Source organism: Aquarana catesbeiana, linkage group LG02 (assembly GCF_042186555.1).
Source record: "Aquarana catesbeiana isolate 2022-GZ linkage group LG02, ASM4218655v1, whole genome shotgun sequence".
NCBI lineage: Eukaryota > Metazoa > Chordata > Amphibia > Anura > Ranidae > Aquarana > Aquarana catesbeiana.
The window spans coordinates 435,221,346-435,244,844 of NC_133325.1; the positions used below are offsets into that span (position 1 = coordinate 435,221,346).

Below are 23,499 nucleotides of genomic sequence, written 5' to 3' on the forward strand. Positions count from 1 at the left end.
ACACTGGTAGCCTTTTTGCTTCCTAGATTTGCTTCCAGATTTCCATGTAATTCAGAAATGGTGTCGTTAACAGCTGGATGCTGGTGATGGCCTCTCTGATGGCCTCTAAACCTCAATGAGTCTTTAAGGCTGGTCTCCTCAGTCACCAGCTCTGAATATCAATGAGCCTTTTAACCACTTCCTGCCTGGCCTATAGCAGAATGACTGTCATATGACATCCAGCAGGATAACATGTCGGCGCACAGCGCGGCCATCGGAGGTGTTGTGTGTCAGTCTGACACACTGCATCTCCGATTGTGGTATGGAGTCTCTGACGGAGGCTCCTTACCACGTGATCAGCTGTGACCACAGCTGATCATTACGTGAACCAGGAAGTGCCGGTAAATGGCATTCCTTGGTTTGCGCTGACAGGGAGAGCTGATCGGGGGCTCTCCCTGTCAGAGGGGGGGTCTGTGCTGACGATCAGCACATTGATTATCAGCACATTTCCCATCAGATGTGCCCATCAGCTTCCAATCAGTGCCCATCAGCTGCCAATCAGTGCCCCATCAATAACAACTGTCAGTGCCAAAGAAAGTGCCAATCAGTGCCCACCACAGTGCTAATCTGCTAATCAGTGCCCATCACAGTGCCAATCAGTGCCCAGCAGTAACACCTGTCAGTACCTCATCAGTACCTCATCACCAGTGCTGCCCATCAGTGTCACCTGTCAATGCCAATCAGTACAGCCTATCAGTGCCAATCAGTGTTGCCTGTCAATGCCCATCACAGCTGCCTGTCAGTGCCCATCACAGCCGCCTGTCAGTGCCCATCAGTGCCACCTATCAGTGCCCATCAGTGTCACCTATCAGTGCCCAACAGTGCCGCCTATCAGTGCCCATCAGTGTTGCATATCAGTGCTGCCTATTGGTGCCCATCAGTGCTGCATATCAATGCCACCTATCAGTGCCTCCTCATCAGTGCCACCTTATCAGTGCCAACTCATCAGTGCCCATCAGTGCTGCCTTATCAGTGCCAACTCATCAGTGCCCATCAGTGCCACCTCATCAGTGCCCGTCAGTGAAGGAGAAAACAAAATTTTATAACCGAAACAAAGAAAAACTTTATTTTTTCAAAAATTTCTGTCATTTATAGTTTGTTTAGCAAAAAATAAAAACCCAAGAGGTAAACAAATACCACCAAAAGAAAGCTCTATATGTGGGAAAAAATTGATAAAAATTTAGTTTGGGTGCAGTGTTGCATGACCGCGCAATTGTCATTCAAAGTACGACAGCACTGAAAGCTGAAAATTGTCCTGGGCAGGAATGGGCGAAATTGGGCAAAATAACAGAACAGATAGTTGATAACCTGTAGCAGAACATTTCAAGGAGGAAAGAGTTACTTTGAAAGTGCTTTTCATTAGGGTATTGTATATACAAAGTCAAAACATTATTTTTTTTAGATAGAATAGGGAATAGTTAAAACCTTTGATGGGTTTTTTTGCCATCCATGCCCAACTGAGGAGATTCCTCTTTACTTCCTGTCCTGTAGACACAACAGGAGTATGAAGAAATCTCTCCAAAGTGAGACAAATGCTCTTTTAGACAATTGTCACTGAAACAATTGCCCGATTGGAAAATGTATCTTTCTTTTTTTGGTGACAACTCCCAATTTTGTATTTTCTCTCACTTTCAGTCCCAGTGACCGTGGTCACCAGGACTAATACAGACACCAAATCTTTCTAATGGAGACACAGACAGCAATAAAAATCTGACAAGGGTTCCAGCCCTTCAACACCCTACACAAAACTAAAGTTTGAAAACACCTTGAAGGGTCTTCCAAATTTTTGTTCTGTTATTTGACCACCACACTCCTTTATGTCTCTGGACATTAGAAAATCTTTCCTTCCATTATGATAACTGTTGCTTGCAGTTTATGCAGTGTTTGATTTTCTGCCTATGTGCTTTTTGATAGGAAATATTAATGGTATATTATCTGTGACCAGTGGTTTTCAAGCATCCTGGAAAATTTGATTGATCAGCATAGGATTCTGGATCAGAGACTTGTCTACTATGCATTGTGCAGCTTTCAAACTGTGCTAAACAGATTGAACTGCCTGTGGGTATTACACAGTTTGTGACCAGCGTCTCTTTGCAATTACACCTCCGAGCTCCATTTTAACCATGTGTCACCTAGAAAAAAATTCAGGAAAAAGCAACTAGAAGACCTATAAAGGAGAACTATTGTGCACTTTGGTTTTTAGTAAGATCGCATACAAACCTTTTGGACAGGGGGTTTGGAGCACTGTGCATTTCCTCCTTTCTTTATTGACAGGGCAAAGGGATGCTTCCCCCAGTGGTGCTTTTAGAACTTTCCGACTTCTCACTTGTGTTCCTTTTTTTTTCCAGCACTGTTTTGCTGGACGAGAGCAATGACTCCAAGATCCCCACTCGCTCATTTCACATTGTTCTGAAATACAACAGAGGAAACCTCAAACCTCATAAAAACGTACACAGAAACGTTTGCTACATTTTTAAGCTGCCATTTTTCTTTGTATTGAGATCAAATCAACAAAACAGTATGTCAGGGCCTAAGGTTAACATGGAACTTAAAGTGGTCCTATCAGTAATGTCACAAGTCTGCATGGATAAACTCCTGAAATGTGAAAATATAGAGTTTAACAGTATAATGCTTCAAAAAACTTGTAGCCATAAGAACAGTCCTTCAACTTCAGTAAAGCGATCTTGCCTTGGTTGACATGCAGAATTCTACAGTAAAATTATCATACTACAGCAGACAGAAGGAAGCATATCCACAGCCTCCTTTCCCCCAGTCATCACTTGGCAAGGTTAAAGGTTGCAGCAGGGCTCTTATAGTGTAAGACATTTGTTTACACAGAGCAGAGCATCTAGCTCCAGGATTTACATGCTTGTGACATCTAGGGAAGAAGTTTAGTCCAGGCAGTAGATGCTAATCGTGGCTGATAACTGTTTTCTTGGTGTAAAAGCTGTCTGCAAGCAGCAATTTTAGATTTTAATCAGCTCCAATATGACTATCAAAGAATGCCCCTGTACCATAACAAAACAATAAGGGAAGTTGCTAAACATTTTTTCCATTTCAATTATATTTCAGAAGGGCATATCTACAAACCCTGCATTATACACCACCACCATAAAAATGTGTGAACCTTCTCTGTCTGATATGGGGCACCTTTATAATTATCAGTTTATTCTTTTTAATAATCTAAATACTTTTTTTAAATTTTCAATCCAGAAAATAAATTATACATCTCTGAAACAAGATCAGGGATTCAGAAACCACACATTCACTAAAGGAACGTAACCCACTGTACAATTACAGGGTTAATTACAGGAATACTGGCCTTTGAACCCTGTTATCTCAGGCCATGTAGGAGTTAAAATGGAATGAAGCTACACAATACTGCACAGCAAAGCCAAGTTGTTTGTCATGGGCACATATTTTCTGTTCAGTTTGAAATGGATACTCACTCTTGTTCTGTCAGGTACTCAGAGCTAATGAGTTTCCCTTTTAAACGTTATTTTCCTAACTTACACGATTGTTTGCTGCAGTCTGACAGCTCTCAAACTGCTCAGTCAGAAGTGAGAGAAACACTGTAAATCAGGGGTGTCCAACCTGCAGCCCAAGGGCCACATGCGGCCCAAGACAGCTATCAATACGGCCCAACACAAAATCCTAAACTTACTAAAAAATTTTCATTTATTTTTTGGAATCTTTTGTAAAAATGCATTTACACTTAGAGGACACATGCAGCCAGATAAAAAAAAATTGACAGTGTCTCTGTACTGGACTTTTATAAGTTTTATCTATCACAATCACACCTTATTCACGTCGTTATTATTATTATTATTATTATTATTATACAGGATTTATATAGCGCCAACAGTTTGCACAGCGCTTAACAAAATGAAGGCAGACATTACAGTTACATTACAATTTGGTACAAGAGGAATCAGAGGGCCCTGTTCGCTAGAGCTTACAATATGGAGGGAGGGCCAATTGATACAAAAGGTAGTAGCTGTGGGGGATGAGCTGATGGAGAAAGTAAAACGGTGTTTTAGTTAGAAGCAGGATACGCTTCTTTAAAGAGAAGAGTTTTCAGGGATCGTCCAAAGATGGATAGATTAGGGGACAGTCGGAGAGATTGGGGTAGGGAGTTCCAAAAGATGGGAGAAGCTCTAGAGAAATCCTGTAGGCAAGCATGGGAGGAGGTGACAAGGGAACTAGAGAGCAGGAGGTCTTGGGAGGACCAAAGAAAGTGGCTTGGTTGGTATTTTGGGACTAGGTTAGTGATGTAGCTGGGGCAGAGTTGTGGACAGCTTTGTAAATTATTGTTAGAAGCTTGCTGGTGTCATTGGTTAAATAGGGGCATATTCTAGAGATTTTGCGGAGGCTAAGGTGGCATGATTTGGACAGAGATTGGATGTGGACCTGAAAGGACAGCTCAGAGTCTAGGGTTACCCCTGGCACCCTGACATGTGGGGACGTACTGATAGCTGTACCATTGATCTTGACAGAGAAGTCAGGGGGAGGGGCACATGGGGGAGGAAATATTATGAGCTCGGTTTTAAATAGATTCAGTTTGAGGAAGTGGTGTGACATCCAGGCTGATATGTCTGTTAGTAAATCAGTGATGTGTGAGGAGACTGATGGGGTAAGCTGAGGGGTAGACAGATAGATTTGGGTGTCATATAAATGGTAGTGGAAGCCATGGGAGGCTATCGGCTGACCCAGGGAGGATGTGTAGATCGAAAATAGTAGAGGTCCAAGGACAGCACCTTGAGGGACCCCAACGGTAAGAGGTGTTAGAAAGGAGAAAGTAGAGTTGTAAGTGACACTGAAGGTGCAGTGAGATAGGTAAGATTCGAACCAACGGAGAGCACAGCCATGGATACCAAGCAAATTTAGTTTTTTTTGAGGAGGGGTGATCAACTGTATCAAAAGCAGCGGAGAGGTCCAAGAGTAAGAGTACGGAATAATGACCGTTGGTTTTAGCTGTTAGCAAGTCTGTGAGTTTTAGGAGAGCAGTTTCTATGGAGTGCTGTGGACGAAATCCAGACTGAAGGGGATCAAGAAGGTTATTCTTAATGAGATGGTCGCTCAGTTGATTGTAGATTAAACGTTCAAGGAGTTTGGAGGCAAAAGGGAGTAAGGAGATGAGTCTTAATTTGTTAAGATTGGTGGGGTCCAATGAGGCCTTTTTTGGTATGGGAGTGACTAGTGCATGTTTCAGAAGTTTGGGGAAGATGCCAGTGGAGAGGAAGAGGTTGAAGATATGAGTTAAAGAGTGTAGGATAGAATCAGAGGGTGACCATAGTCTTTGAGAAGGAATGGGATTCAGCGGGCAAGAGGTTAGGTGGGCGTTAGAAAAAAGTTTATTGACTTCCTCTGTAGTAGTTGGGTTAAGCAAGAGTTTTGATTGTACAGGAGGACAATGAGTGTAACGTGAGGGAGATATCTGTAGCATGGAGGAGATCTCGAGACGAATTGTCTCAATCTTATTTTTGAAGTGATTAGCAATCTCCTGGGCATTGAGTAAGTTAATGGGTGGTGGTAATGGCAGACGAAGTAGAGCATTAAATGGTAGAAAAGAGTTGATTTGAGCTGCATGAGAGGGTGTTAATGAGAGTGATAAAGAAAGTCTGTTTGGCAGCGTGGAGACAGGAATGGTATTTTTCGAGGACAGATTTATATTGGCTGAAATCATGCTGTGACTTTGTCATATGCCACAGATGCTCAAGAGCATGTCTCTGTTTTTTGAGGCTTTTGGTAATGTCTGTCTGCCAGGGTTGTAGCCAGTCGGGGGCCTGATTCTGTGCATAGTGAAGGGGGCCAAGGTATCCATGGTGGATGACAGTGAACTGTTGTAGATAGAAGTGGCCAGGTTGGGACAGGACAAAGCTGAGATTTTGGCATAGAGACAAGCTGTAGCAGAAAAAAGAAGAGAAGCGTTAAGATGGCAAAGGTTTCTAGGGGTAATTGTTTGGTAGTTGGCAAGGAGGAGGAAGACAAGAAGAGAGTGAAACTAATTAGGTGGTGATCAAAGAGAGGAAAAAGAATGTTGGAGAGGTTGCATGGCGTGCATAGGTAGGAGAATATGAGGTCAAGGCAGTTGCCAACATAGTGAGTAGAAGTGTTTGCCCATTGTTCCAGGTCAAAAGAAGAGGTTAGGTTCAGAAATTTAGAAGTAGTGGGAGTGTTAAGATTAACAGGGATGTTGAAGTCACCAAGAATGATTGTTGGGATTTCAGAAGAGAGAAAGTAGGGTAGCCAGGCAGAGAAGTCATCAAGGAAGCTTGATACCGGTCCAGGAGGCCGATATATCACAGCAATTCTCACAGCAATTTTCAACGAAACTGGAGAAAATAGACAAATGCAGTGAGCTTCAAATGAGGACAGGGACAGAGAGGGGTGGGTGAAGAACCTGAAAAGTGCTTTAAGGGGATAGGAGGATTCCAACACCACCTCCTTTCCATCCACTAGCCCTCGGAGAGTGAGTCCACAGGAGGCCAGAATGGGAGAGGGCAGCAGAAGAGGGAAAGTCAGATTCTTGAAGTCATGTCTCTGTAATTGCAAGTAGGTTGAGGGAGTTTGTGATGGTTGTGGACGGTGGTAAGTTTGTTGCAAACCAAGCTGGCATTCCAAAGGGTACAGGAAAAGGGGAGGCTGGTTCTAGGCAGAAGAGGAATAGAAATGAGATTGTGTAGATTGCGGCTGCTGGCAGAGGATAGGGGGTGCTGGGTATGTTGGCTAAGGGTAAATGATGGCGGTCCAGGATTTGGAGAAATATCTCCAGACATTAGGAGAAGCAGAAGGATGAGAGAGGTGATATGGGAGTGTGACTTATGTGGGGGGACACTTCTCAGTGCCCTGGAGGTTTTATTGGTATGTGGGTTCAAAATTAGCAGGAGCCGATGAGTGCAGTAATACGGTGAAGACAGGAGTGAAGGTGATATATATAAGCTGTGGGGTGGAGAAGAGGGGTGAAGGAGAGAAAGTTTAAGGAGAAAGGATGCAACTGTGAGAAGGAAAAGTAGGGAGTGCATGATACAGAGTGGTGAGATTGAGAAGCAGACTGGATGAGAGATGTTCTATGGGGAATCAGGACACCTGCAGTCTGTTTGGTGTGTTGCAGTAGTCTGTTACTGCTAGATTTTCACTTTGTGCATTCGCTGAAGTGCTGAGCCAAATTGTAATACTTAATCCAGTATGAATACTTTATCCAAAATTATAGCTGTCAATGCAATCCCTGCCTGTCTTTATTTCTTTAAAACATCTTTTTTCTGTAAATATTTTATTTGCATCAATTTTGACCTTTTCATTAATAAACCCTTGTTTTGAAAAGTGTTAACCTTGTCTCTAAAGCTCTTAATGCAAGCTGTAAATGAACCTGCCTCTTGAAAAACGCTACTGTTGTAGAGTAAGGCCACTGAGCAGACCTGTCTGTCGTGGCAGTGTGTGTTGTAGACACTTATTCTAAAATCATAATTAGTATTGCCAAATTGATGGAAGTCCTGACCCTTCCTAATCAAAGGTCGGTGGTGGTAGTGAAAGGGTTAATTGCTTAATTAGCCCAGTGACAATCGCTCTGAGGGTGCTGGCACCTAGATTGTGGTCCCGCAAGCTGGAAAATCTTTGTGCTGGGCGTGGCTGAGAGTGGCATTGTTACGGAAGTGACAGCACGGTATGAGGTTAGCTGGTCCTTCGTCGCAAGTTAACGAGGAGGACAGGGAGGTCACCAATATGTGACAAACGTGGGTGTCAGATCCCTGCCCTCCTCACTAACTCATACCACGCTGTCACTTACGTAACAATGCCACTCTCAGCTGAGCCCAACACAAAGATTTTCTAGGTTGTGGGACCACGATCTAGGTGCCATTGTCACTGGGCTAATCAAACAACTAACCCTTTAACTGAAACCACTGACGTTTGTGAAGCGTCAGAGCTTCCATCAATTTAGCAATACCAATTATGATTTTAGAATAAGCATCTGCAACAAACACTGCCACCACAGACAGGTCTGCTCAGAGGCCTAATGCCCCGTACACACGAGCGGAAATTCCGCCAGCAAAAGTCCGATGTGAGCTTTTGGTCGGAAATTCCAACCGTGTGTTTGCTCCATCGGACTTTTGCTGGAGGAATTTCAGCCAGAAAAACATTGAGAGCAGCTTCTCCATTTTTCCATCGGAAAAAGTTCCTATCGGAAATTCTGTTCGTCTGTATGCAATTCTGACGCGCAAAAAAAACCGCATGCTCAGAAACAATTCGACGCATGCTCGGAAGCATTGAACCTCATTTTCTCGGCTCGTCGCAGTGTTGTACGTCACCGCGTTCTTGACGGTCGAAGGTTCAGGGAACTTTTGTGTGACCGTGTATATGCAAGCCAAGCTTGAGCGGAATTCTGTCGGTAAAACCATCCAAGATTTTTCTGACGGAAATTCTGCTTGTGGGCATTACTTTACAACAGTAGCGCTCTTCAAGAGGCAGGTTCATTTATAACTTGCATCAAGAGCTTTAGAGACAAGGTTACGTCATCAGTTTTCGGCAGCACCTATATTTATGAGCAACTATTTTCAAGGATAAAGCACATGAAGGGCAAAATTAGAACCAAAATGTCTGATGAGCACATTGAGAATTCATTGAGAATTTCTACCACATCTATTGAACCAGATATTTATGTCTTAGTTTCTCAAAAACAGTGTCAAATATCGCACTAGTTTTATGTTGTCCACTTTTACTTTTATAATAAAAAATCTGACAAATAAAAATGAAGTTGCTCAGATAGGTGCATTATCTACAGTGGGGACGGAAAGTATTCAGACCCCCTTAAATTTTTTACTTTGTTATGTTGCAGCCATTTGCTAAAATCATTTAAGTTCATTTTTTTCCTCATTAATGTACACACAGCACCCCATATTGACAGAAAACACAAAATTGTTGACATTTTTGCAGATTTATTAAAAACGAAAAACTGAAATATCACATGGCCCTAAGTATTCAGACCCTTTGCTCAGTATTTAGTAGAAGCACCCTTTTGATCTAATACAGCCATGAGTCTTTTTGGGAAAGATGCAACAAGTTTTTCACACCTGGATTTGGGGATCCTCTGCCATTCCTCCTTGCAGATCCTCTCCAGTTCTGTCAGGTTGGATGGTAAACGTTGGTGGACAGCCATTTTTAGGTCTCTCCAGAGATGCTCAATTGGGTTAAGTCAGGGCTCTGGCTGGGCCATTCAAGAACAGTCACGGAGTTGTTGTGAAGCCACTCCTTAGTTATTTTAGCTGTGTGCTTAGGGTCATTGTCTTGTTGGAAGGTAAACCTTTGGCCCAGTCTGAGGTCCTGAGCACTCTGGAGAAGGTTTTGGTCCAGGATATCCCTGTACTTGGCCGCATTCATCTTTCCCTCGATTGCAACAAGTCGTCCTGTCCCTGCAGCTGAAAAACATCCCCACAGCATTATGCTGCCACCACCATGCTTCACTGTTGGGACTGTTTTGGACAGGTGATGAGCAGTGCCTGGTTTTCTCCACACATACCGATTAGAATTAAGGCCAAAAAGTTCTATCTTGGTCTCATCAGAGAATCTTATTTCTCACCATCTTGGAGTCCTTCAGGTGTTTTTTAGCAAACTTCATGCGGGCTTTCATGTGTCTTGCACTGTGGAGAGGCTTCCGTTGGGCCACTCTGCCATAAAGCCCCAACTGGTGGAGGGCTGCAGTGATGGTTGACTGTCTACAACTTTCTCCCATCTCCCGACTGCATCTTTGGAGCTCAGCCACAGTGATCTTTGGGTTCTTCTTTACCTCTCTCACCAAGGCTCTTCTCCCCTGATAGCTCAGTTTGGCCGGACGGCCAGCTCTAGGAAGGGTTCTGGTCATCCCAAGTGTCTTCCATTTAAGGATTATGGATTCCACTGTGCTCTTAGGAACCTTAAGTGCAGCAGAATTTTTTTTGTAACCTTGGCCAGATCTGTGCCTTGCCACAATTCTGTCTCTGAGCTCTCCAGGCAGTTCCTTTGACCTCATGATTCTCATTTGCTCTGACATGCACTGTGAGCTGTAAGGTCTTATATAGACAGGTGTGTGGCTTTCCTAATCAAGTCCAATCAGTATAATCAAACACAGCTGGACTCAAATGAAGGTGCAGAACCATCTCAAGGATGATCAGAAGAAATGGACAGCACCTGAGTTAAATATATGAGTGTCACAGTAAAGGGTCCGAATACTTAGGACCATGTGGTATTTCAGTTTTTCTTTTTTAATAAATTTGCAAAAATGTCAACAATTCTGTGTTTTTCTGTCAATATGGGGTGCTGTGTGTACATTAATGAGGAAAAAAATGAACTTAAATGATTTTAGCAAATGGTTGCAATATAACAAAGAGTGAAAAATTAAAGGGGGCCTGAATACTTTTCGTCCCCACTGTATATCAGTGATTGTTTACTAGTGATCTGCCTGACTTTTTCTGCTCATTAGCTATTCTTATTGTTAGTGTATTTTATGTGTAGCCCAAAACAATTTTTCTTCTTCCAATGTGGCCCAGGAAAGTCAAAAGGTCGAACACCCTTGCTGTAAATCTTGGAGAAACACATTTGTTAGGATGAGGGCTTTACATTGTATCATGATACACCAGTGACGGTTTTTATTGCTTTAATTGGGAATGACCACAAAGGTATATTGGGACCCAGCTTATCTCAGTTTTAGGAGATACATGTACCTACACACCAAAGAACTGTTCTTGCATTTGATTATTACACAATCATGCATATGTGTGCACAGGGCTTTTTTTCTCAGAGACTAGGTGCAGGAACTCCCCTTTCAGAGTCATCCCTTGTCTCCGCCCTCTACCCACCCCCGAGTACTGTCTTTTGATTCCAGCCCCCTACCCACCTCCCAGCACCACCACTTTTAGAAAATACAGAACTAAGTAACATTTGTGGTGCTAAGTATTTTGTATGAAATTTGTCAATGATAACAAGAAAAGCAGTAAAATAGATCCCCTGCAGGCAGAAACAATAGACCCCCTCATTAAAAATCCCCCCAGCAACAATAGACTGCGTGCAAAAATATACCCCCCCCAGCAACAACAAATCTCCCTGCAGCCAGCATCAATAGATCCTCCAGCAGCTAGCAACAACAGGCCCCTCCCTAAACAGTAGATCCCTCCTAGCAACAACTGACCTCCCAGCAACAATAGACCTCCCCAGCAACAATAGACCCACTGCAAAAATAGGTCCTCTCCCATAACAATGGATCCCCCAGCAGCCAGTATCAACAGACCCTGCAGCACTCCCCAACCCCCCTTGCCATTACATACATTCAGTCCTGGAGGTGCCGGAACTGCGTTCCCCCGCGTTCCCGCTGAAAAAAAGCCCTGTGTGTGCATATGAAGCAGATAAGGGGATCAGTTAAGTAGTGACAAGCCAATCACACCTGGGTTCCGTTCGAGCAGGGTTCAGTGAACATTGAAATCAATGGGAGTTGAACTTCAAAAGTAAGTTCTGGCCCTTTTCTGAGCTAATAGGCAGAGGATTGTCAAACAAAAGGCATGGGGGACTGGACACTGACATGGAGGACATGTAGCAAAGCAAAAAATAATCTTTAAAAAGTCAGTTTGGAAGGATCAGTGGTTTTAGAAATTCTTGAAACATTGAAAATGCAAAACTCCATCAAGTACCACACCTAGGGGATGCCCTGAACTTGCCTGTGAAGTGGTTCATCTCAGGCTGAGCAAGCCTAATGCTTGTCAGTCTTCACATACAATTTTACAGCTCTCACAGACATGACTTGTCTGTTCCCCAGGCTCCAGAGCACTTACTCTGATTTCCAGGTGATCCTTAGCCTCAGTTCACAATATGAACTGCATATGAATCTCACTGAAACTGCACCGAATTCCTGTGCAATTCACCTGCAATTCAGAGCGGTGTGATGTAAGCCTATTCATTTCTGAATATGTTGATAGGAGAATCAAGAAATTTTCTTTTAACCCATATATCTATCTATCTATCTATCTATCTATCTATCTATCTATCTATCTATCTATCTATCTATCTATCTATCTATCTATCTATCTATCTATCTATCTCTACTGTATATCTATATATATATATATATATATATATATATATATATATAGATAGATAGATAGATAGATAGATAGATAGATAGATAGATAGATAGATAGATAAATCTCTATCTATCTATCTATCTATCTATATATATATATATATATATATATATATTCATCTGGTTTGGCAGGAACTGGACAAATTTAGATCTGTGTGTAGTCTTTCCGGTTCAACAGAAGCTGATCATTAGACTAGCTTCTGTTGAACGGTCCTGCTGGAAAACCAGCATTAGATTAGTCGCTGCAGCCAATTGCTGCAGTAATGATCAGTGCAGTCTGAATGGACTGGGGGAGGGGGAGTCCTTGTTGTCAGAATACAATAGCGCAGCAGGGGAGAGCCCTGCATCCACATCGCTTGTGTAGATGCAGGAATCTGTGAGTTTTTTTTTTTTTTTTGTTCAACCCACTGATTGAATGAAAGAAAAACTGTGTGTACCCAGCTCAGACAGTCATGTTTTATATACAGCAAATCCTATCCTAAGGTAATGAGATTTTGTTAATTGTATGCACAATTCACACATTTTATAAAAGTTTACACTTACCGGAGCTGCATTCCATTGTACCATTTGCTGCAATAAATCCCTCTGGACAAGTGGAGTAACAAACTCCTTTATGTAAGTAGAAGCCATCATTACACTTTGTGCAAAAGTTCCTGCTGAAACAGTTCTCACAGTTTGTCACTCTACATTCTAAAGAATAAAAAACAAATTGTAAACCTCTATTTTAAAAGGTGTCATGTATGCTATGCAATAAATTTGAATAAAATGTGACTGAGATTGCTTTATATAGTATTCTCAATAAAAAATGTAAGTTTATGCAAGCCCAACAAGAACTAAAATGATTGCCAGTATATCAGTCCTTAAATGTGGTGGCTGCATTTGTTTTTAGTCCTTCTTCATTTTACTCGGTGATCCTGCCAGGAACATACTTTCTGCCCTAGGGTGACAATATTCACTCACAGTACTGTATCTATGGAGGAGCAACGTGGTCACCCTAGGCTGCATGCTCCAAACTTGTACTCTAGAACACCTCCCCCTCTTCTCATCTCTATAAGATTGGGGGAATTCTTTGGTTCACAGAATATAATGGGTCAGGGCTGATAAAACTTCTTGCATTTCAGTGCAGCAGAAGCACAAGAATTAAAGTGTTACTAAACCTAGGACCATGCATTCACTATATCTGCTTTTGCACATTACACAGAACATGGAAATGCAGTTATTTTAGTAAATGTAAGCTTCTAAATACCTTTTCTCATCAGCAGTCTACAGTATATCAGTCATGACTTCTATCAGTGTCTGGTTAAAGCTTGTAGGAGGTTTTTATTCTCCTCTGACTGTCCTATGAGGCTGCAGGACCCCTGGCCCTCTGTCTTGCCAGTGCTGATTGGCCCTGTTCTAATCACATGCACTCTCCCCCCCCCAAAAAAAAAAACTTTCTAGCAATACACACCAAACTGAGCATGTGCTGAGTGCCTCCAAGGCTCTGATATATCAGGAGATGAATTGGCAACAGTGGAAGAAGGGGAGGATCAAACAGCCTTTTTACACAATGTGCAGGATTAACCCCTTAAGTTCCACAGTGAGTATAACAAGCATACTTTACTGCATATACAAACTTTTTTATTTTTTTTTTTGTTTTACACTTATCGTATGCTTTCACTGGTGTATAGAATTTAACAGCCCAAAAGGGAAATATGGTAAAATAGGGACGCTATCTTATCTTGGCTATTTTATTTGTAGTTTTACAGATGTATATTGATGCTGTGTTAGTTTTTACTTATCTGAAATAAGACTAATGACAGTGTGTGTTTGAGATGTACATTTTGTCTAAAACATGTTGGTGCTAAAAAGTGTACTTTTCCCCTTTCAATGCTGCAATGGTAAGATTGTTCAGATGGTGTCATGCAGAGAGCACTGATTACTCTAATATACACTAGAGCTGCACAATTCTGGATAAAATGAGAATCACAATTTTTTTGCTTAGAATGAAGATCAAGATTCTCTCATGATTCTCACGTAACATCATCTTTTACATTATACAAAAAAATTGGGCTAACTTTACTGTTTTCGTTTTTTTTTAATTAGTTGAAGTGTATTTTTTCACAAAAAATTGCTTTTGTAAAACCGCTGCACAAATATATTGTAACATAAAATATTGCAACGACCGCCATTTTATTCTCTAGGGTCTCTGCTAAAAAAAAAAAAAAATATATATATATATATATATATATATATATATATATATATATCTATAATGTTTGGGGGTTCTAAGCCCTTTTCTAGCAAAAAATATGAATTTTAACTTGTAAGCAACAATAGTCAGAAAAAGGCTTAGTCTTTAAGTGGTTAAACTGCCCTCATTTGCAGACCGAAGTTTATCCCTTTGATCTAAAAGAACCAAATGATACAATGTTTCCTTTTATCTCAGCGCTGAGCAATGTTGTGATAAACTTTGCTGGATGCCTTTTTTTTCTCTGAGCAGAGAACGGCTCTGCACTTACCTGAATCACGGAAATGCTGGATTAAGATCGTGAGGGGGGTTGAATTGAGATCGCGATTTTTTAATGTTTAATCGTGCAGCTCTAATATACAGTATAATTTTGTAGAACATATATAACATGTTGATAGACTTACTTGTACACTTGTTTATCTCGCGATTACGATCACCATAAAATCCTGGGGGACAGGACTGCAAGCAGACTCCAATCTGTCGAATATCATTCCTTTCCAAAAGTATAAAAAGCCTTGGTAAGCACTTAATACATCCGTTCACCTCTGAACATGCTTCACAACCTTTTCCACAGCCTAGGCTCACCTCTGTACTTCCTGTAAATAAACAAGATTTGGAAAATTTAATTTAATAATAAATAATTTGTCACTTTAAGGAAATACTGCAAATGAAAGCATTGTTGGTATATCGATTGTATCTAAAAATGTTTAAATAAGAATAAATTAATATTTTCATCAAAGAGGAACGATCCATTCTAGTGGATCCTGATGGAAAATCGAATTACATTCACTAAATAATTATTGTCTGTGTTGCGTGAAGTGTTCATTTTCCAGCAAGGAACATTCAAAACAATCATATTTATAACATTTTAATTTATCGTAACATGTATAGGCAGCATACGGAAGGCTAAAGGTAAAAATAAAATCTAAAAATAGAGATTTCATTACATGTTCAGCTTGAATTGACCAGGTGACACTTTCACTTTATTAACACTGTGGTGGTATTTAGCAAAACTCCCTCAAAGTGCACTTTACTAACATTACTAACAACAAATAGCAGAGGCCAGCTTCTAAACCAAATTAGACCCTAGTTTTGTAACACATAATAACACACACCTCACATGTCTTGGTTAGGCCCCTTTCACACTGGAGCGTTTTTCAGGCGGTATTGCGCAAAAATACCGCCTGAAAACCGCCCCTAAACAGCCTCCGCTGTTTGTTCAGTGTGAAAGCCCGAGGGCTTTCACACTGAAGCGGTGCACTCGCAGGACGGTAAAAAAAGTCCTGCGAGCCGCTTCTTTGGAGCGGGGAAGGAGCGGTGTATTCACCGCTCCTAAACCGCTCCTGCCCATTGAAATCAATGGGACAGCGCGGCTATACCGCGGTAATACTGCGGCTATAGCCGCGCTGTATGAGCGGATTTATCCCTTTTTCGGCCGCCAGCGGGGGTTAAAACCGAACCGCTAGCGGCCGAATACTGCTGCAAGAACGACGGTACAGCAGCGCTAAAAATAGCGCTTTTGTACCGCCGATGCCCCCACCGCCCCAGTGTGAAAGGGGCCTTAGGGATGAGCCGAACACCCCCCTGTTCGGTTCGCACCAGAACATGCGAACAGGAAAAAAGTTCGTTCGAACACGCGAATACCGTTAAAGTCTATGGGACACGAACATGAATAATCAAAAGTGCTAATTTTAAAGGCTTATATGCAAGTTATTGTCATAAAAAGTGTTTGGGGACCTGGGTCCTGCCCCAGGGGACATGGATCAATGCAAAAAAAAGTTTTAAAAACGGCCCTTTTTTCAGGAGCAGTGATTTTAATAATGCTTAAAGTCAAACAATAAAAGTGTAATATCCCTTTAAATTTCGTAGTTGGGGGGTGTCTATAGTATGCCTGTAAAGGGGCGCATGTTTCCTGTGTTTAGAACAGTCTGACAGCAAAATGACATTTCAAAGGAAAAAAGCCATTTAAAACTACTCGCGGCTATTGCATTGCCGGTCCGACAATACACATAGAAGTTCATTGATAAAAACGGCATGGGAATTCCCCACAGAGGAACCCCGAACCAAGATTAAAAAAAAAATGATGTGGGGGTCCCCCTAAATTCCATACCAGGCCCTTCAGGTCTGGTATGGATATTAAGGGGAACCCCTGCCAAAAAAAAAAAAAAATGACGTGGGGGTCCCCCTAAATTCCATACCAGACCCTTCAGGTCTGGTATGGATTTTAAGGGGTACCCCACACCAAAAAAAAAAAAACGGCGTGGGGTCCCCCCAAAAATCCATACCAGACCCTTATCCGAGCACGCAACCTGGCAGGCCGCAGGAAAAGAGGGGGGGACGAGAGAGCACCCCCCCTGAACCGTACCAGGCCACATGCCCTCAATATTGGGAGGGTACTTTGGGGTAGTCCCTCAAAACACCTTGTCCCCATGTTGATGAGGACAAGGGCCTTATCCCCACAACCCTGGCCGGTGGTTGTGGGGGTCTGCGGGCGGGGGGCTTATCGGAATCTGGAAGCCCCCTTTAACAAGGGAACCCCCAGATCCCGGCCCCCCCTGTGTGAAATGGTAAGGGGGTACCCCTACCATTTCACTAAAAAACTGTCAAAAATGTTAAAAATGACAAGAGACAGTTTTTGGCAATTCCTTTATTTAAATGCTTCTTCTTTCTTCTATCTTCCTTCATCTTCTTCTTCTTCTTCTGGTTCTTCCTCCGGCGTTCTCGTCCAGCATCTCCTCCGTGGCATCTTCTATCTTCTTCTCCTCGGGCCGCTCCGCACCCATGGCATGGGGGGAGGCTCCCGCTCTTCTCATCATCTTCTTCCTCTTCTTCTTCATCTTCTTCTCTTCTTCTCTTCTTCATTTTCTTCTCCGGGCCGCTCCGCATCCATGCTGGCATGGAGGGAGTCTCCCGCTGTGTGACGGCGTCTCCTCGTCTGACGGTTCTTATATAACGGGGGGCGGGGCCACCCGGTGACCCCGCCCCCCTCTGACGCACGGTGACTTGACGGGACTTCCCTGTGACGTCACGGGGAATGCCACAGGGAAGTCCCGTCATGTCCCGTGCGTCAGAGGGGGGCGGGGCCACCCGTTATTTAAGAACCATCAGAAGAGGAGACGCCGTCACACAGCGGGAGCCTCCCTCCATGCCAGCATGGATGCGGAGTGGCCCGGAGAAGAAAATGAAGAAGAGAAGAAAAGAAGAAGATGAAGAAGAAGAGAAGAGGATGAAGAGAAGAGCGGGAGCCTCCCCCCATGCCATGGGTGCGGAGCGGCCCGAGGAGAAGAAGATAGAAGACGCCGCGGAGGATATGCTGGACGAGAACACCGGAGGAAGAACCAGAAGAGCCAGAAGAACCAGAAGAACCAGAAGAAGAAGAAGAAGAAGAAGAAGATGAAGGAAGATAGAAGAAAGAAGAAAGAAGAAGCATTTAAATAAAGGAATTGTCAAAAACTGTCTCTGGTCATTTTTAACGTTTTTTGACAGTTTTTTAGTGAAATGGTAGGGGTACTTTTGTACCCCCTTACCATTTCACACAGGGGGGGGGCCGGGATCTGGGGGTCCCCTTGTTAAAGGGGGCTTCCAGATTCCGATAAGCCCCCCGCCCGCAGACCCCCACAACCACCGGCCAGGGCTGTGGGGATGAGGCCCTTGTCCTCATCAACATGGGGACAAAGTGTTTTGAGGGGCTACCCCAAAGCACCCTCCCAATGTTGAGGGCATGTGGCCTGGTACGGTTCAGGAGGGGGGGGCGCTCTCTCGTCCCCCCCTCTTTTCCTGCGGCCTGCCAGGTTGCGTGCTCGGATAAGGGTCTGGTATGGATTTTTGGGGGGACCCCACGCCGTTTTTTGTTTTTTTTTTGGCGCGGGGTTCCCCTTAAAATCCATACCAGACCTGAAGGGTCTGGTATGGAATTTAGGGGGAGCCCCATGTAATTTTTTTTTTAATTTTGGCAGGGGTTCCCCTTAATATCCATACCAGACCTGAAGGGCCTGGTATGGAATTTAGGGGGACCCCCACGTCATTTTTTTTTTTAATCTTGGTTCGGGGTTCTCCTGTGGGGAATTCCCATGCCGTTTTTATCAATGAACTTCTATGTGTATTGTCGGACCGGCAATGCAATAGCCGCGAGTAGTTTTAAATGGCTTTTTTCCTTCGAAATGTCATTTTGCTGTCAGACTGTTCTAAACACATGAAAAATGCGCCCCTTTACAGGCATACTATAGACACCCCCCAGCTACGAAATTTAAAGGGATATTACACTTTTATTGTTTGACTTTAAGCATTATTAAAATCACTGCTCCTGAAAAAAACAGCCGTTTTTAAAACTTTTTTTTGCATTGATCCATGTCCCCTGGGGCAGGACCCAGGTCCCCAAACTTTTTATGACAATAACTTGCATATAAGCCTTTAAAATTAGCACTTTTGATTTCTCCCATAGACTTTCAAAGGGTGTTCTGGCATTCGAATTTGCCGCAAACACCCCAAATTGTTCGCTGTTCGGCGAACTTGCGAACAGCCAATGTTCGAGTCGAACACGAGTTCGACTCAAACTCAAAGCTCATCCCTAGTCTTGGTAGGTTTGCAGTTGTGCCATACTTTTTCCATGTTCGGATGATGGATTGAACCGTGCTCCGTGAGATGTTCAAAGCTTGGGATATGTTTTTTATAACCTAACCCTGCTTTAAACTTCTCCACAACATTATCCCTGACCTGTCTGGTGTGTTCCTTGGCCTTCATGATGCTGTTTGTTCAGTAAGGTTCTCTAACAAACCTCTGAGGGCTTCACACAACAGCTGTATTTATACTGAGATTAAATTACACACAGGTGGACTCTTTTTACTAATTAGGTGACTTCTGAAGGCAATTGGTTCCACTAGATTTTAGTTAGGGGTATCAGAGTAAAGGGGGCTGAATACAAATGCATGCCACACTTTTCAGATATTTATTTGTAAAAAATGTTGAAAACCAGTTATTTTCCTTCAACTTTATAATTATGTGCCACTTTGCACTGGTCTATCACATAAAATCCCAATAAAATACATTTACGATTTTGGCAAAAATGTGAAAAATGTCAAGGGGTTTGAGTACTTTTTCAAGGCCCTGTACATGGCTGGACAATGTGATTAATGTTGGATTTTCATTGTTTTTTAATTTTATTTTCAATAAAGGACTTTTTTCATGGTGTGTTTTTTTTAATTTTTATTTACTTTAAATTGTTTTGTTGTTTTGTTTGAGTATCAAGGGGTACGATGTATTCTGTACTCATTTACATGGTGCAGCAGATATTTGAGGCACTCCTTGCCCTGGGCCAGGCAAGAGGGTGTAGAGAGTATGTGGCCCCACCCTCCTAAACCATACCAGGTCACATGCCTTCAACATTGGGAGGGGACCTTACAAGGAGACAGCAAACCTTAACCCCATTTGAGAGGACAAGGGTCTTATACATCCCCATCCCAAAAGGGATGTGGGATCTGTAGGGGAAATTTTTTAGAATCTGAAACTCCACTTTGCAACAAAGGGGACCCCAAATATCCACCTGCCCCCCCCCCCCCCCCCCAACGTGGATCAGTAGAGGGTATATAGTACCACTTGTTACTCATTCACAAAAAAAAAAATTAAATAGTAAATAAAGACACCCACACTGTGAAAAAAACTTTTAGTAGAAATAAAATGATAAATAATACCCCCCCATGTAAATCCAAAATCAAACATATTGTCCAAAGATGTAGATCCACCTAAATCATGTTGACTCGCTGGCATGATGGCCTGCAGTGCCTGATGGTGTCCACCTGCCACTACTCCCATTACAACGGATTACTTGTTTACATACAGTAGCCAACATGGATCCTGTGTGGTGTCACTGACTAAATGTGGCCAATGATGTCACCTAGGATCCCTGCCTGCTTCTTTTTGTAAACATCTGCCACCAAATGGCAGATCCCCTGGTTTGCTTACAACCAGAAGCCATCCAGTGGTTTTTCATTTAGCAATCTGCTAAATGACAGATTCCCAGTCACTTTTTGTAAACTCAGAATGTCACTTTTAAATGAGTACATCCTACTCCATTTGCAACTTTATGTGCAGGTCTAAGGCATTCCCAAAGCATGTTATGTTAAGCATTCGTGCATTTTATTGTTTCTTTTACCCACATCAAAAAAACCCTCTCCCTGCTGAATGTTAGTTTTAAAAATTTTTGTTTGCATGGTACATGTCCCTCATGGCAGTGCCCATTTACCCATGACTTTTTTTTTAGCCTGCAAATTGGCATTGAAAAAGACCAGAAACATATAAGATTATGCTCCTATAGACTTCAATAGAGTTTGGCACTATGTTTAGGTTTAGAGGACTTTTTGTTGGGTTCACTGAACCTCCCGCAAACCAAATTCATTAGTTGTGGCCATTCAGTGCATTGCCATTTGGCACTTTTTTTTCTTAAAAAAATATTCAGTTAAACATGGAAAAAATTTACAAATTAGTGGCAGAACAATTCAACAATAACTAAACTGATATGTGTGTTAGAGTATTCAAAAGTACGAGGGGTTATCTTTAATATGTATTCAGTGAATACATCTATGTAATAAAGTATGTGATGACAAATATTTGGATGTATAAATATTTCAGTCGGAACCACAGATGAATGATCAACCAGGCTCCTGGACCCTAAGCATTATATTCCGAGTACAAGTAGATATCATATTTAGCAGTGTTAGAGGTTGTCATTATAAATAGCTCAGTGCCTTGTGAATTTGTGGTGAGGATGGTTTTCCAAAAATGCCTAACCCTTTCAATGCTAGAAGTGTTTACAACCTTCTGTCTGAAAAGAATGTATGATTATTTATATTCTCAGCCCATAACAGCTTGTTATATCCTGTAAACAACCAAAGCAAATTACATCTCTTTTTATTCCAGCAGATCTTGGACATTATTATAGTACTTGTGGTTTGTGGTTACCTTGTTGTAAATACTTTTTCTACTCAGATTTTAATAGTCTCCAAGAATGTGAATTTAGCATGCAGTGGGACTTATGTGTTGTTCTGATGTATCGGATTAGTATTAATAGCCAGGTTGTATAGTTTAAATAGCCTTGATATATAGATGACTTACTTGTAAAACAAGCAAAGTTTGTCTTACAAGAGACACCATTTTCTTTACTTGCTATTCATTGAAAAAATGTTCAGTCTTGGTAGAAACTTTTAGGTCAAATCTCCCACCAACTTCTTTTACCTCTTGGGTAGAGGTGCACCGAATGGAAATTTTGGTACCGAAACCGAAAATGCAAGATGCACTTGGCCGAAAACCGAAATCGAAAATGACAGTTTTTAAAAAATATTTATATTTTTATATATAATTGTATTATATTTGACTTTTTAACTAATATCATCAATTTAAATTAATATGAATTATATAATTAATATGAATTTATTGTCGGCCATTATTAGCATAAGAAAATCTCAAGAAAAATGTATCCCTTTAAATTCTATGTATGTCTTCACAGTGGTCCCTTGCGTTTAATAAACCAGCTTCATACGCATTAACCACTTACCCATTGGGCACTTAAAGTGGTTGTACACCCTGTACAACCACTTTTACCTACAGGTAAGCCTATATTAAGGCTTACCTGTAGCTGCTTGAAATATCTCCTAAACCTCCATGGTTTAGGAGATATTTACAAAAAAGCCAAGCGCCGATGACTACGGTGCATGCGTCGATGTCTACGACTCATGCACACTTTAGAAAGGGCACGCGACTCTGGCCAGTCACAGAGTGTAATGGAGTTCGCGGCCCCGGAAGAAAGAGGGGTGAAGATGGACGCTCGCTGCTAGTGGGGACATCAGTGACATCGCACTCTTCGGTGTCAGGTAAGTGATACATAATGGGCTGTAAAGGAGAAGTTGCGCTGTATAAAGGTGCAAACCAACAATGGCTTGTAAATGTCAAGATAATAAAATGCAGTTCAAACGAATTCAAAACAGAACACCCAGGTGAGCTTGATCCACAATTAAGTGCCACCACCTGATAAAAGAATCGCTTACCAGATGGCAAGCAAAAGCAAGCAGATGGCTATAGCCCAGCCAAGGCCTTTGCTTGAGTGAAAGGAACATCCGGACAGATATACCCAGATAGATTGTCTGTATACTCCAATCCCCTGATGCCGTGCATCTCCAATGGGCCTCAGTATCTCAGCGGGGTATAAGAAAAAGACCAACCATAGCATAATACCGCTTAAACATGATTTATTAAAAAACAGTAATGCACTTACATTTGAATGAAGGTAAAAATTGCGCTATAAAACAGAGCCGTCCAGCTGCAATAGAAACCCCATCCTCCTAGTACAACAGCGTGGTGACGTCAGCACGTATCCTCCTCCAGACGCGTTTCGTCACAGGTTGACGTTATCAATGGGGGTGTCAGCACGTATCCTCCTCCAGACGCGTTTCTTCACGGGTTGATGTTATCAATGGGGCAATGCATAGTAGCCCATTATGCTTTACCTTTGCAGGGAAATAAAGAGGAAGTAAAACCCACCAGGGTTTACTTCCTCTTTAAACCTCCTTCCTCACCAGTCCAATTTCCAGCTTTCGGTGCTCTCACATTTTGAATGACAATTACTCAGTCATGCAACATTGTGCCCATAAGAAATTTTTATCCTTTTTTTCACACAAATAGAGCTTTCTTTTGGGTCTATTTGATCACCTCTGGGTTTTTTATTTTTTGCGCTATAAATGAAAAAAGAACGAAAATTTGGTAAAAAAATAAATTTTTCTTCGTTCTGTTATAAAATTTTGCAAATTAGTAATTTTTCTTAATAAATTTTGGCCAAAATTTATACTGCTACATATGTTTGGTAAAAATAATCCAAATCTGTGTATATTTTTTGGTCATTGTGAAAGTTATAGAGTCTACAATCTATGGTGCCAATCATTGAAAATTGATCACACCTGATGCACTGATGACCTCTCATTTCTTGAGACCCTAACAAGCCAGGAAAGTACAAATACCCCTCAAATTACCCCTTTTTGGAAAGTAGACATTCCAAAGTATTTAGTGGCATAGTGAGTTTTTTGAAGCTGTAATTTTTTCCTACAATTCTTTGCAAAATTAAGATTTTTTTTCACAAAATTGT

The 23,499-nt window shown here is 41.9% G+C and overlaps 1 protein-coding gene across 1 annotated transcript in view; it reads right to left on the reverse strand.

Annotated features, from left to right (window-relative positions):
• RSPO1 (R-spondin 1) overlaps positions 1-23,499 on the reverse strand; it is a 241,882-nt gene that overhangs the window by 18,573 nt on the left and 199,810 nt on the right. Inside the window, exons 3-5 of the mRNA XM_073615523.1 lie at positions 14,777-14,968; positions 12,686-12,832; positions 2,260-2,448 (exon numbers count right to left, since the gene is read on the reverse strand). Of these exons, the coding sequence (XP_073471624.1) occupies positions 2,260-2,448; positions 12,686-12,832; positions 14,777-14,968 (528 nt within the window). The remainder of the gene's footprint in view (positions 1-2,259; positions 2,449-12,685; positions 12,833-14,776; positions 14,969-23,499) is intronic.